General features: G+C 41.7%; 1 protein-coding gene across 1 annotated transcript in view; it reads right to left on the minus strand.

Annotated features, from left to right (window-relative positions):
* Positions 1-2,945: 2,945 nt before the first annotated feature.
* LOC127573486 (actin-related protein 2/3 complex subunit 1B-B-like) overlaps positions 2,946-12,671 on the minus strand; it is a 40,521-nt gene continuing 30,795 nt past the window's right edge. The window contains exons 7-10 of the mRNA XM_052021759.1: positions 11,807-11,882; positions 10,608-10,804; positions 4,371-4,461; positions 2,946-3,437 (exon numbers count right to left, since the gene is read on the minus strand). Of these exons, the coding sequence (XP_051877719.1) occupies positions 3,399-3,437; positions 4,371-4,461; positions 10,608-10,804; positions 11,807-11,882 (403 nt within the window). The 3' untranslated portion in view covers positions 2,946-3,398. The remainder of the gene's footprint in view (positions 3,438-4,370; positions 4,462-10,607; positions 10,805-11,806; positions 11,883-12,671) is intronic.

Below are 12,671 nucleotides of genomic sequence, written 5' to 3' on the forward strand. Positions count from 1 at the left end.
TTTTGATTTAATTTTAATGTTTTTTTAATATTCTTTCAATAATTTTTGTTTTTAATTGCCTCTGACTTTTCTGTCCAGGTATTTTGAGACTGATACCTCAGCAGTAAACCACCTGATATCTGGTTGCCAGCTTGACTTTTGTTGTCTGGTTCCTGGATGTAGTGAGGTCAGACATCAGCTTCCTGAGTAAGTGTGTGCATTTGATGGGAGGAGGAGGGCACATATGATTCCAGTGGCAGGCCCAATGTAGCACCATCTTCTTGTATTGTTGGTAGGGAAACTATGGGAGTAGGGGAGGAGAAGGGAGAGGGTTCTAAGGGACAGGATTTACGTTGCTTTGCAAACACAGGGATTGTTTAGGGATAGCCAGCAGGGGTTTGTTTATGGGAAATCTTGTCTAACAAATTTGATTGAAGTTTTTTGTGGTGGTACTTAATTGATGATGGGAGTGTAGTAGATCGTGGACCTACATTGACTTTGGTGAGGCCGTTGACAAGGTCATGCATGATGGGCTGGTCCAGAAAGTTGGAGCCCATGGGATCCAAGACAGGCTGGCAAATTGGATCCAAAATTGGCTTGGTATTGGGAGGCAGAGGGTGGTGGTGGAGGGTTGTTTTTCTGATCGGAAGTCTGTGACCAGTGACATACCATAAGGATCAGTTTTGGGACCTTTGATGTTTGTGATGTACATTAATAACTTTGATGTGAGTGGAGTCCAAATGCAATGTCTGGAAAAGGTGATATTAGCAGATAATCTTACGACATTTTAAGAAACATCTAGACAAGTATCTGAACTGCTGGCATGAAAGGCTCCAGACCTAATGTGAGTAATTGGGATTAGTGTAGATGGGTATAATGTGGCATGGATGTGGTGGGCTGAAGGGCCCCATCTTAGTGCTGTACAATTCTATGATCCATCTCCAGCCACTCACCTGTTCAGCAACTGTCACTTAATATTTTGTTGCCCTTGCACATTCCCAGTAGCCAACCCCCATACAAATATCTGACTCCAGATCCCAAAGCACTCATTTGGACTCGGGACCACTGTTTCTCCCTTGCTGTTTGAACCCCCATCTTCACCTGCCTCGCTGCCCAGCAAGCCTCAGTCAAGGCTGGCACATTCTCATCCTTAAGGTTTGTTTGCAAATGGTCCTCTATCATTGCAATGATGAAAAGGAAATTTTAGGGCACACTACAGTCTCTAGGCTATCTGATGTTATGGATAACATGAAAAGTGCTTTATTTAATGGATTAGGAGAGGCACAGCTAGCAGCGCTGCTGCCTCACAACCCAGGTTCCATCATGACTTCTGATACTTTGTGAACTTTGCACATCCTCCCTGTGACAGTTTTCTCCAGCTGCTCTGGTTTCAAAGATGTACAGCCATTGTAAATTGCCCCTAGCATGTAGGTGAGTGGCAGAATTTGGGGGAAGTTTATGGGATAAAATGGGATAAATCTAGGATTAAGCATAAATGGGTGCTTGGTGGTTGATACAGACTCAGTGGGCCAAAGCAGTGTGTTTCTGTGTTGCTTTCCTCTGTACATTACAGTTCTCACTAACACCACGAGGTGGCACTAAAAGCCATAGGTTATGCATAATTACAATTTGCTAATGAATGAAAAGAAAATTAGTGAAACCTACTAGGTAGGATCAATAAATAACTCTAAAAGGTCTGACAAGAAAATCAGCAGGGGGGCTAATAGACTCAATAGAACATTGGTTGTTCTTTGAGTGAACTAGACAACTAATCCAAACCCTTGTTTTTTTTTCCCCCATGGACCTGCAGTTTCTCTGTGGGGAAACAAAGTACTTTACTGCTGAATCTGCTTCCACTGCTCTGGACAATGCATTCCAGATAATAGTCATTACATTAAGAAAATTCTCTTCTATTAAATGTCCCACTGTCTTTGTACATTCTGCCTATGGATAGATGTCTTTCTCTAATGTTGGGAGAGTGTTTAAAAATGTTTAATGAAAAAACAACAGTTTCCACAATCAAAAAGCCTTCAAAGCTGTGTGAATTAGTCCGAAGGTACTGTTAACCCTCAGTGGGGTGGGCTGGGCTGACACCACAGAAAATAGACTTAAGTGTTCTTGGTACTTGGTCGTACTTAATTTCCAGTTCTCACCACAGATAATGTGATATTTTGCTTTTGTCTAATCTGAAAGTCATGATTGGTCAAATGTTTTTAAATCCTGTTACGAGTCAGGTTACTATTTGGTGAATGTCCCTTTTACGGCACCTGGACAGTTGAGTAGTAGTGTGTGTGTGTGGTGTCATCAAGACAGCAAGACTAATAACAATGTGTTGGCTGTTTTGCTCTGAGGAGCGAGAGAGAGAGGGATATTGACTGCTGGTCTCTGTTTTGCTCTGAGGAGCGAGAGAGAGAGGGACATTGACTGCTGGTCTCTGTAACAATGGATGAAGAACAATAGCTGTCTCTGTCACTACAATCCATGTATGGATTTTTGGAGCAAACAAGTAGAGTCCACTTTGTCGTTTAACCTGTAGTGGGAAACTGGTATTTCTGTGGGCGGCCATGTATCAAATGCCTTCGGGGTGGCAGATACTTAAGAACAAAGCAATGGAGATCATCTGAGATTGAGGTGTCGTCTGGGTTCCATTGTGGAACATGTGGATTTCATAAATTCTCTTTACATATTTTCTTCAGTCAATGGTGGTTTTGCAAAAGCCTTTGCTCATGTTTCATCTTATGACTTGCTGAACTGAACTTTGAGAACTATTCCTAGACTTGGAGTTTGGGAATTTGCCACACACACACTTTGAATTTATTAGTTTTGGGGATCATGTTTGATATCTAACATTTTTACTTTTCTTATTATCACAAGTAGTTATTAATAAAATAGTTTCTAACACTTGGCTCGTTGTGTTTCTATTGTTGCTGGTATGTAACGATCCTACTTAAAAGAAAAAAACTAAATTTTTGTTTAACAGTTCATTTTATTATTCCAAGAGCTTTGAAACAGGTTTCATCTTATGACCAGCAAAGATAGCTTGAAAATGACTAAATAGCGCATATTCTTGCTTCATTTTTTGTTTTTCAGTTAAAAGAATAATCTTGAGTTGAAACTGACAAACCCCTGAGGATAGGAACTGGGACTTGCCCAAGGCACCTTATGCAGCATTCAAATACTAGAGCACGGAGTCATTGCAAAGCAATTTGCTGAATGTGAGGCTCCTGTACCTTTATAAGAGTACCAGGCAGTACTATGTAATATTGTTAGGTACATGATTATTATAAAAGTATGATAATCATTTCAACATTTGCCATAACTGAGATTAGTTGAAATCATATTGCTTTAAGCGAATGTGTGGCAAAGATTGGCAGGGCAATTAAAGGAGTTGCAGATTTCAAAGAGACTGGTCCCATGATTCAGGCAATCTTCAAACCTTTCAGATCAGCCTCCAGGGTCTATGGAAAAACAAACACGTTGGTAAATGTTTAAAAACAAAGATCTGTTGTGAGGTTTTTGTAATGAAGGATGTCACTGAATGAAGCCAACCCCAGTGAGGAAATGCTTCAACTCCAAAGCAACATACATTTTTCTGTACTTTGTATTCACATTAACATTTTTGGTCTTTGATTTCAGCAAGCTATTGGCAAAAGGCTAGTTACCAGGGGTAGGTAGGAATACAGAGTTGAGATTATAATCAGATTTGCCACAATCTTGGTGAATGGTGGAGCATACTTGAAGGGCCAAGTAGCCGGCTCCTAATTCATAAGTTTGAGGTGTGGATTCATTCCCAATAATTAATCTATGCCAGATGGAGCCATTAAAACTGATAGTGGGTGGAGATTTTGCTTTCTGTTGGAAGGATGAAAGTCTCTTGACACCTCCTGGTGACCAGATGGCTGAAATCAGTACTCTGGAAAGAATAGCTGTGCCTTAATTGGGAGGTTGCAGGGTTGGTATTCGGGAGAAATGAATCATATGGATTTCCCTCAACTAAACCTACCGTAAATGAACTAGAAAATTAAATATATAGCCGGCATAACAATCAACAATTTACGATATGTACTTAGTGTCCTCCACCTACATTCACGTGTGCTCATTCTGCCTTTATGTTCTTCCATCTTTCTAGACTATTGCTGGTGAAGCAATTAATAGCGAACACCAACAGTTTCCTTAGATGAGAGCTACTGCCTTGGGTTGTCCTTCCCCTGCATTAAGAACCTGCTGGTCAACTTGTCCTACTGCCACGCTGGGGAGTGCACTTGCAATTTGCTGCAATGATTTTACAGTAAGGAAGGTGTTCTTGAACTTCATCTATTGGGGAAGATGGAAGTGGAGAGGGGCATGGGTTTAGAAAGTTCCGTGTAACTATTAGAAGCGCTTGGTTTTACCTTTAAATCCCAGATTGCCATTCCGCCATCCATGCCAGTGGTACAAAACTTAGTGCAATTCTTCTTTCCACCCTCAAGATTGGATATTTGGCTGTAATGAAAAGAGAGTTATGGAAAATCTGTATTTTCCTCTTCCATTTCTGAAACTACAAACCGCCAGTGTTGTTCAGTGCTCATGCAGCGCAAACATTGCAACTTGTGCAAAGTGAATGAAACAGTCCACTCCAAAGGATAGCCAAGTGATACCAAATCACTTGATCCAGATCTTGCACATTAGAAGATTCCTGGTCACATTACTAACAACTGGTTCCAGGATGGATTGAGTGTGAAGGATAGCAGGATTCAAGTAAGGTTTTGGGTCTGATTTTGTTCAAGCACTCACTGGCTGTAACACCAGCTGTGGCTGGTAAATCAGTGCACCCAGCAGTGATGAAATAAATCTAGCGGAGGACTAAAGGGAGGAGTCCAGGGATTAGATTTGTGCACCAGTTGTAGGACCTAAGACATTGTAGGTAGTTCTGATGGCTCTGAACTGAAAGCTAGAAACTTACCCATTTATGCAGACAAGTGGGTGAACTGCATCAGTATTGTAGCTGGTCATGAAGGCTATACTTCCTACACAATGTGTGTTAAAATTCAAAAGTAAAAACTACCAATACTGGAAGTTTTATACCACCGACACCTTTTAAAGCAGAGAAGGGCAGGTTTCCTTCAGTTGATATTCTTTGGAAGCTGGGAGTGAGTGCAAAAGCAATGCAGAACATTGTTCTGGTATAGAATAGTGCACAGGCTGCATCATTACTGGATCAAGTTTTGGGCTTACACAGAAGGGTGTCCAGATCCAAATATTATGTGCAAATTGCAATGGTCTTTGCTTTTCATGACCATTTAGAATAGAAGATAACACCACACAGCTCAAAAGGCAGCTGAAATTTTCCTCAGAACTACTTATGGTAATAGACAGCTATCACTAGCATCCTTCTCTCCCATCACAGGATAGCTGCAGTATCCAGAACTAGTCAATCCCATTGATATTCAGCTCCCCCCCCACCCCCATAGGGGAACAGTTAAAAGTATGGGGACAAAGGGTGATTGAAGGAAGCTCTTTCAGTGAGTTGCTATTCCAGGCCAGGTGATTAGGAAGAGTGAGGAAGAGATAGACAGAAGCTATAAAGAATTTGTAGAGAATACCCCTGCAGCAGTCCCCCTCAAAAATCGGTATCTCATTTTAGATTCTGTTGGAGAGGATGACCTGGCAGAGGAAGACCACGGCAAACAGGACTTTGGCACCCTGCCTGGTGCTGTGGTCCAGCGGGTAAGGAGAAATGCAGAGGTTATTGGGGATTCTATAGTGAGGGGAACAGATAAGAGATTCTGTGAACCTGACAACAATACCCGGATGGTGTGTTGCCTCCCTGGTGCCAGGGTACAGGATGTCTCGGACCGGGTCCAGAATATTCTGAGGAGAGAGGGTGATAAGCCAGAAGTCTTGGTACATGTAGATACCAATGACATAGGTAGAAAGAGAGGAGGTCCTGAAGGAAGAGTACAAGGAGCTAGGAAAAAGGTTGAGAAGCAGGACCTCCAGGGTAGGAATCTCAGGATTACTACCTGTGCCACGTGCTAATGAAAGCAAGAATGGCAAGATCAGGCAGATGAATGCATAGCTGAGTAACTGGTGCAGGGAGCAGGGCTTCAAATTCTTGGATCATTAGGACCTTTTTTGGGAGAGGTATGACCTATTAACAAAGGATGGGTTACACCTGAACTCCAAGGCATCCAGTATCCTGGTGGGAATGTTTAATATAGCTGTTGGGGAGGGTTTAAACTAATTTGGCAGGGGGAAGGAAACCAGAATCTTAGGATAGAGGAAGGGGTATATAGGAACAAGTCCAAGACAGTGTGCAGTGAAGATGGTGAGAAGGACAGGCAGGTGAAAAGACAGGATAATTTGCTGAACAATGTACTGTATTTAAATGTGCTATATTTAAATGCATGTAGCATTAGAAATAAAGTGGATGACCTAGTGGCACAGCTACAGATTAAAAAATATGACATTGTGGCAATCACCGAGTCATGGCTTAATGATGGATGTGATTGGGAACTGAATGTCCAGGGGTACACAGTGTATAGGAAAGATAGGCAGGTAAGGCAGAGGAGGTGGTGTGGTCCTGATGATTACTAATGATACAAAATCAATAGAAAGAAGGGACATAGGGTCAGAAGTGGAATCCTTATGGGTGGAGCTAAGAAATGGCAAGGGTAAAAGGACAAATAATATCAGTTATATATAGGCCCCCTAACAGCAGCTTACAGTTAGAAATAGAAAAAGTGTGTCAGAGAGACAACATCAAGATAATTATGGGGGATTTTAAACATGAAGGTGGATTGGGAAAGCCAGGAAGGCAGTGGATCTCAGGAGAGTGAGTTTGTGGAATGTCTATGGGATGGCTTTTTGGAGCAACTTTATGGGTCCACCAGGGGATCGGCTGTTTTGGATTGGATGCTGTGTAACGAACCGGAGGTGATTAGGGAACTAAAGGTAAAGGAACCATTAGGAACTAGCGATCACAATACGATAGAGTTCAGTTTCAAATTTGAAAAGGAGAAGCTGATAGCAGGTGCTTCAATATTATAGGAAATTACAGTGACATGAGAGAGGAACTGGCCCAAATTGTTTGGAAAAGTAAGCTAGTTGGAGGGATGGCAGAGCAGAACTGGATGGAATTCCTACAAGAAATAAGGAAAATGCAGGATAGATGTATTCCAAGAAAAAAGGTTATGAATGAGGAAAAATGGCACAAATGTGGATAACGAGAGAAGTGAAGGCTAAAATAAAAACAAAAGGGAGGGCATACAAGGAAGCAAAAATTAGTAGGAAAACAGAAGACTGGGAAACTTTTAAAAACTTACAGAAAGAAACTAAAGGTCATTAGGAAAGAAAAGATGAATTATTAAAGAAAGTTGGCAGATAACATTCAAAAGGATACTAAGAGTTTTTTTTAAAATATATGAAGAGTAAAAGAGAGACACGGGTTGATATAGGACCAATTGAAAACAGTGCGGGAGAGATTATAATGGACAACAAAGAGATGGCAGAGGAACTAAATGAGTATTTTCCATCGGTCTTCACTGTGGAGGACATCAGCAATATACCTGAAAGTCAGGGGTCTCGGGATAGAACTGAGTTCAGTCAAGATTACTAGAGAGAAGGTGCTCGGGAAGCTAAATGGACTAAAGACAGATAAGTCTCCCGGACCGGATGAAGTGCACCCTCGGGTTCTGAAGGAGGTGGCTTTAGAGATAGCGGAGGCATTGGTGATAATTTTCCAGGTATCAATAGACTCCGGCATGGTTCCAGAGGACTGGAGGGTCGCAAATGTAGTTCCGCTGTATAAGAAAGGTGGGAGGCAGCATAAAGGAAATTACAGACCTATTAGTCTGACATCGGTGGTGGGAAGGTTATTGGAATTGATCCTCAAGGATGAGGTTATGGAATACCTAGAGGTGCAAGGCAAGATAGGTCCAAGCCAGCAAGGTTTCATGAAGGGAAGATCCTGCTTGACCAACCTATTGGAGTTTTTTTGATGAAATCTCAGGTAGGGTGGATAAGGGAGAGGCTGTGGATGTTGTGTATTTAGACTTTCAAAAGGCCTTCAACAAAGTGCTGCACAAGAGGCTGATTAATAAGATGAGAGCTCATGGAATTACAGGTAGGATATTAGAATGGCTGGAACATTGGCTGGAAGGCAGAAAGGAAAGAGTGGGAATAAAGGGATCCTGTTCTGGTTGGCTACCAGTTACCAGTGGTGCTCCACAGGGGTTGTTGTTGGGGCCACTTCTTTTTACATTGTACATCAATGATTTGGATTATGGAGTTAATGGTTTTGTGGCTAAGTTTGCAGACGATACCAAGATAGGTGGAAGAGTAGGGAGTTTTGAAGAAGCAGGAATGTTGCAGAGAGACTTAGACATTTTAGGAGCATGGGCAAAGAAATGGCAGATGAGATTCAATGTTGAGAAATGTGTGGTTGTACACTTTGGAAAAAGAAATAAACGGGCAGATTGAATTTTCTTCCCGTCTAGATAACAAAGTACAGAAGTGCCAAGGGACTTGGGGGTCCTTGTGCAGGATACCCTAAAGGTTAACCACCAGGTTGGATCGGTGGTAAAAAAGAAAGTGAATGCTACGTTGGCATTCATTTTGAGAGATATAACGTATAAAAGTAAGGAAGTGTTGATGAGGCTCTATGAGGCACTGGTGAGGCCTCATTTGGAATAGTGTGTGCAGTTTTGGGCCCCTTATCTTAGGAAGGATGTACTGATGTTGGAGAGGGTTCAGAAAAGATTTACGAGGATGATTCCTGGAATGAAAGGGCTTACATATGATGAGCGTTTGTCAGCACTTGGACTGTACTCACTGGAGTACAGAAGACTGAGAGGGGACCTCAGAAATATTTAGAATGTTGAAAGGACTGGACAGAGTAGATGTGGCTAAGCTGTTTCCCTTGGTGGGTGAGTCCAGGACTAGAGAGAGGGCACTGTCTTAGAATTAGAGGGTACTGGTTTGAAACAGAAATGAGGAGAAATTTCCTTAGCCAGAAGGTAGTGAATTTATGGAATTCTTTGCCACATACAGCTATGGAGGCCCAATCATTGGGGGCGTTTAAGGAGGAGATTGATCGGTATCTAATTAGTCAAGGTATCAAGGGATATGGGGATAAGGCTGGAAATTGGGGCTAGATAGGAATAGTTTTAGTTTAGCTCATGGAGCAGACTCAATGGGCTGAATGGCCTACTTCTGCTCCTTTGTCTTGTGATCTTGTGTTGGAATTCAAGTTTGGGAGCCCGCATGCTTTTCATTGAGAGAAGATTGTAAGCAAATTTTTTTCTTCACTCTGCATCCATGCCTTTCACCTAAACCACTCCCAAAGGGTTAGTTTGCAGTCCACTTCAACTGGTAAATTTTATAACCTGAGCACCTGGAGGAACTCTGTATAGTTAGGTGGTGTTTGGCAAAGTAGCAGAAAGTGATGAGGATAATAATGGCTTTCAGGAATTCAAGGACAGGATGGTGAAATGAGCAGAAGTGTGGCATGAGGTGGTGAAAAAAAAATGATGTGATGGACTCTGGAGGACTGAAATAAATAAATAGCAATGTTATAATGGTGCAATCTCAAAGTATAAATGAATAGACAAACCATGGTGTCTAGAGGGAGATCCTTAAAGAATACAGGGCAATATGATGAAATATAATTAAGGTAAATATAGGCTACTTAGATTAACAAGTAGAATACTAAAAAAAATCATGCTAATTGCTGGTTGGACCACAACTGGAATTTGATAGCATCATATTTGCATTAGAAAGGATAAAGATGACACTTACGAGGATTTTTTTTAACCAGGAATTGGGTAATTCATTTGAGTAGAGGGTGGAAAAGTTAATATTTGCTCTTTGTGGTAGGATGGTTGAGAGGAAATCTAATGGTGGTTTATGATGAAGGGTTTGAGTAGATCAAGGAAAATTCCCTATGGGAGTGAATAAAAACAACTGAAGATCATGGATTCAAGAACAATAGCACAATAGAGAGGACTGAGAAAATTTTCATCCCACAACTTGTCAAGACCAAGACTGCACTACCTGGAAAGACATAAATCATATTAAAATGAATTTGGACAGGTATTGAAGATGAACAACCTGGTGGGTTACAGACAAATAAAAAAAATGGGGCTGTGGGACCAAGCATGACCATTATTTCAAAGATCCAGAAAGATTATGATTTCAGCAACTGAGAAATGTCAGCTGCAACTTCCTTCGTAGTTAATTAACAGGAGGGGGAAAGGAAGACCCCTCTCTCATTCTTTGGTCTTAGATTGATTATCTGAGGCAAGTTGGAAGGGCCAGTGGATGAAAATCTAAACTTTTGCCTACAATGGAATAAAGAGAATTTTTTTTGTTGTTGTTCTTTCCCAGGGAAGAGCGAGTCTTGGGAATGCATTGCCACATGATGTAGTGGGTGTTAACTGTAAAGCCCCTCAAGAAGCTGCTGCACTGGTTCTTGATAGGGAGAGGGTCACATCAAGCAGAAGGCAAGTGCCTCCTGGATTGGCTTCAATTGCTTGATGATGCTGAAGAGGTTCCCACCTTGTGACACTGAGCACCATTCTCTGAAACACTACGACACTTTGCTGTATTTGGTGAGGACACACTTGAGGGATGGGTGCCAAACTCTGTACCTGATGCTATTCTTGTGGAGAGTATCCAGGGTGGCATTGTTGTCATCAGCCATGGCATTTTTATCCAAGTTCCTGAACTTTGCCAGAGCTGTCATTCCGCGTTGCACATTCTGCTTGGGAACATCCAGCTTCTTGCTAAATGTTACCTTGTCTTGAGTACTGTCATAAGTAAACAGTGCTGGGTAACAGTCATGACCCTGTGAGAACAAGATAGGCATAAATTCTCTGTCCCCTAAAATTGCTATTTACTTTTATCTAGGTAGTAGGGAAATACTTTATAGCATTATAGATCGCTGTTGTGCATTTTCAAAATCCAATATAAAAATTGAAACAAGATTTCTCCTCCTTATAAAGTCATTGCTTCAAGCTGTGTTGGGGCTCCCAGGGTTCTACAAACCTTTAGTAGTTCATGAGCAGCCATGCCTGCCAGTGAAATTTGATGATCACATGTACAGCTGGAATCACCAGACAGCCAGAGAGTGAGCAGTCTGATTGATATTACCCTCTTCCCCAGCTGAGCTCCTGTTCCATTTAACTCCGCACAGATAGAACACTGGTATTAGTTAGCACAAGATGCACTTATTCCTGCTGAGTGCTGGTGCTATGCACATCTGTCTTTAGCAGCCTTGGGAAGCGTGAAATTAGGAGGCAGATCCAGCAGAACTGACTGTAGATTCATAAAATCTTACAGAATAAGAGGCCTTTCTGATCAGCGTGCTCTGCTGGCTCTCTGAATGAGTTAGTCCCACTCTGATTTCTCCACTGCCCTTCAATTTTTTTGTCAATTTCTTTTAACATTGATATTAAATCTGCTTCTATCAACTTTTCAGGTGTTTTCCAGACCAGTATAACTTGCTTCAAAGAGTTTTCTCTATTGCCTATCTGTTTCTGATTGCCAGTCACAATTTATTTGCTCTGTCAAAACTCAACACAATTTTGAAAGTCTTTATTAAATCTTGCTCAACCCTCTCTGCTCCAAGGAGAAGAATTCCAGCTTCTCATTTTCCCGCATCACTTAATATCCTCATCTCTGGTTTAGTTCTAATACATTCTTATGTACAGGATTTTGGCACAAAGCTTATAAAGAACCTTTTCTTCTGTGAAAGGCACTTTTCTTCAAACTCCTGACAAGTAAGCACAGAGACACAGGATCAGGTACTGGCTAAGGGATAGCAGTGTCTTTCTATTAGCTTACTCACCGCTGCCACTAAACTGTTCTCTGTGATAAAGGTAACAGTCAGGAGAGGTAGAGACTCTGTGTTGAGGGAAGCAGTCCTGTAAGGAAAAAAGCAAGAGGGGGAAAAAAAAACTTTTGTCAATAGAAAGGCTGAAATTTCTAGGAACTTCTAGGTGATACAATGCTGCGTTCTTAAGAGAGATTTTTCTCTGCTCCGACCACACCCTGTTCCCTTGAAAATAAACTGCTGAGTTTCCACTTAGATTGAAAATGGTGATATGGATCTAAACTGGAAGCAATTTTTTTTGGGAAAAAAAAATCAAACTTGAAACCCTCTAGTTACATACAGCATAGCTCCACAAAACACCCAAGGATCCTGTTAACAGGTTTAAAGACTGAATTAGAGCCATACAGCTCGGTAACAAGCTCACCTTGGCCATGCTGACCATCAAGTACTCATTCTATTTACCAGCACTTGGTCCATAGACTTCAATGCCTTGCTGATTTCAAGAGCTCTTCCAGATACTGCTTAAATGTTGTGAGAGTCTCTGCCTCCACCAGCCCTTGGGCAGTCTGTCCCAGATTCCAACCATCTTTGGGTGAAAAATATCTTCCTCTGATCCTCACTACACCACCTGCCTGACCTTGAAACCTGTGCCCTTTAGTTTTGGACACCCCGTTATGGGGAAAGTCTATGCCCCTTACAATTTTGTATACCTCAATCAATCAGCCTCCTCCACTCCAAGGAAAACAAACCTAATCTCTCCTCACAACTGAAGTAGTCCACCCAGGTAACATCTTCTCCATACCCTATCCAGTGCAATTATGTCCTTCCTATGGTGCAGTGACCACAACTGCACATAGTACTTGGTTGTGGCCTGAACAAT

The sequence above is a fragment of the Pristis pectinata genome, chromosome 8, assembly GCF_009764475.1.
Source record: "Pristis pectinata isolate sPriPec2 chromosome 8, sPriPec2.1.pri, whole genome shotgun sequence".
In the NCBI taxonomy this organism is placed as follows: domain Eukaryota; kingdom Metazoa; phylum Chordata; class Chondrichthyes; order Rhinopristiformes; family Pristidae; genus Pristis; species Pristis pectinata.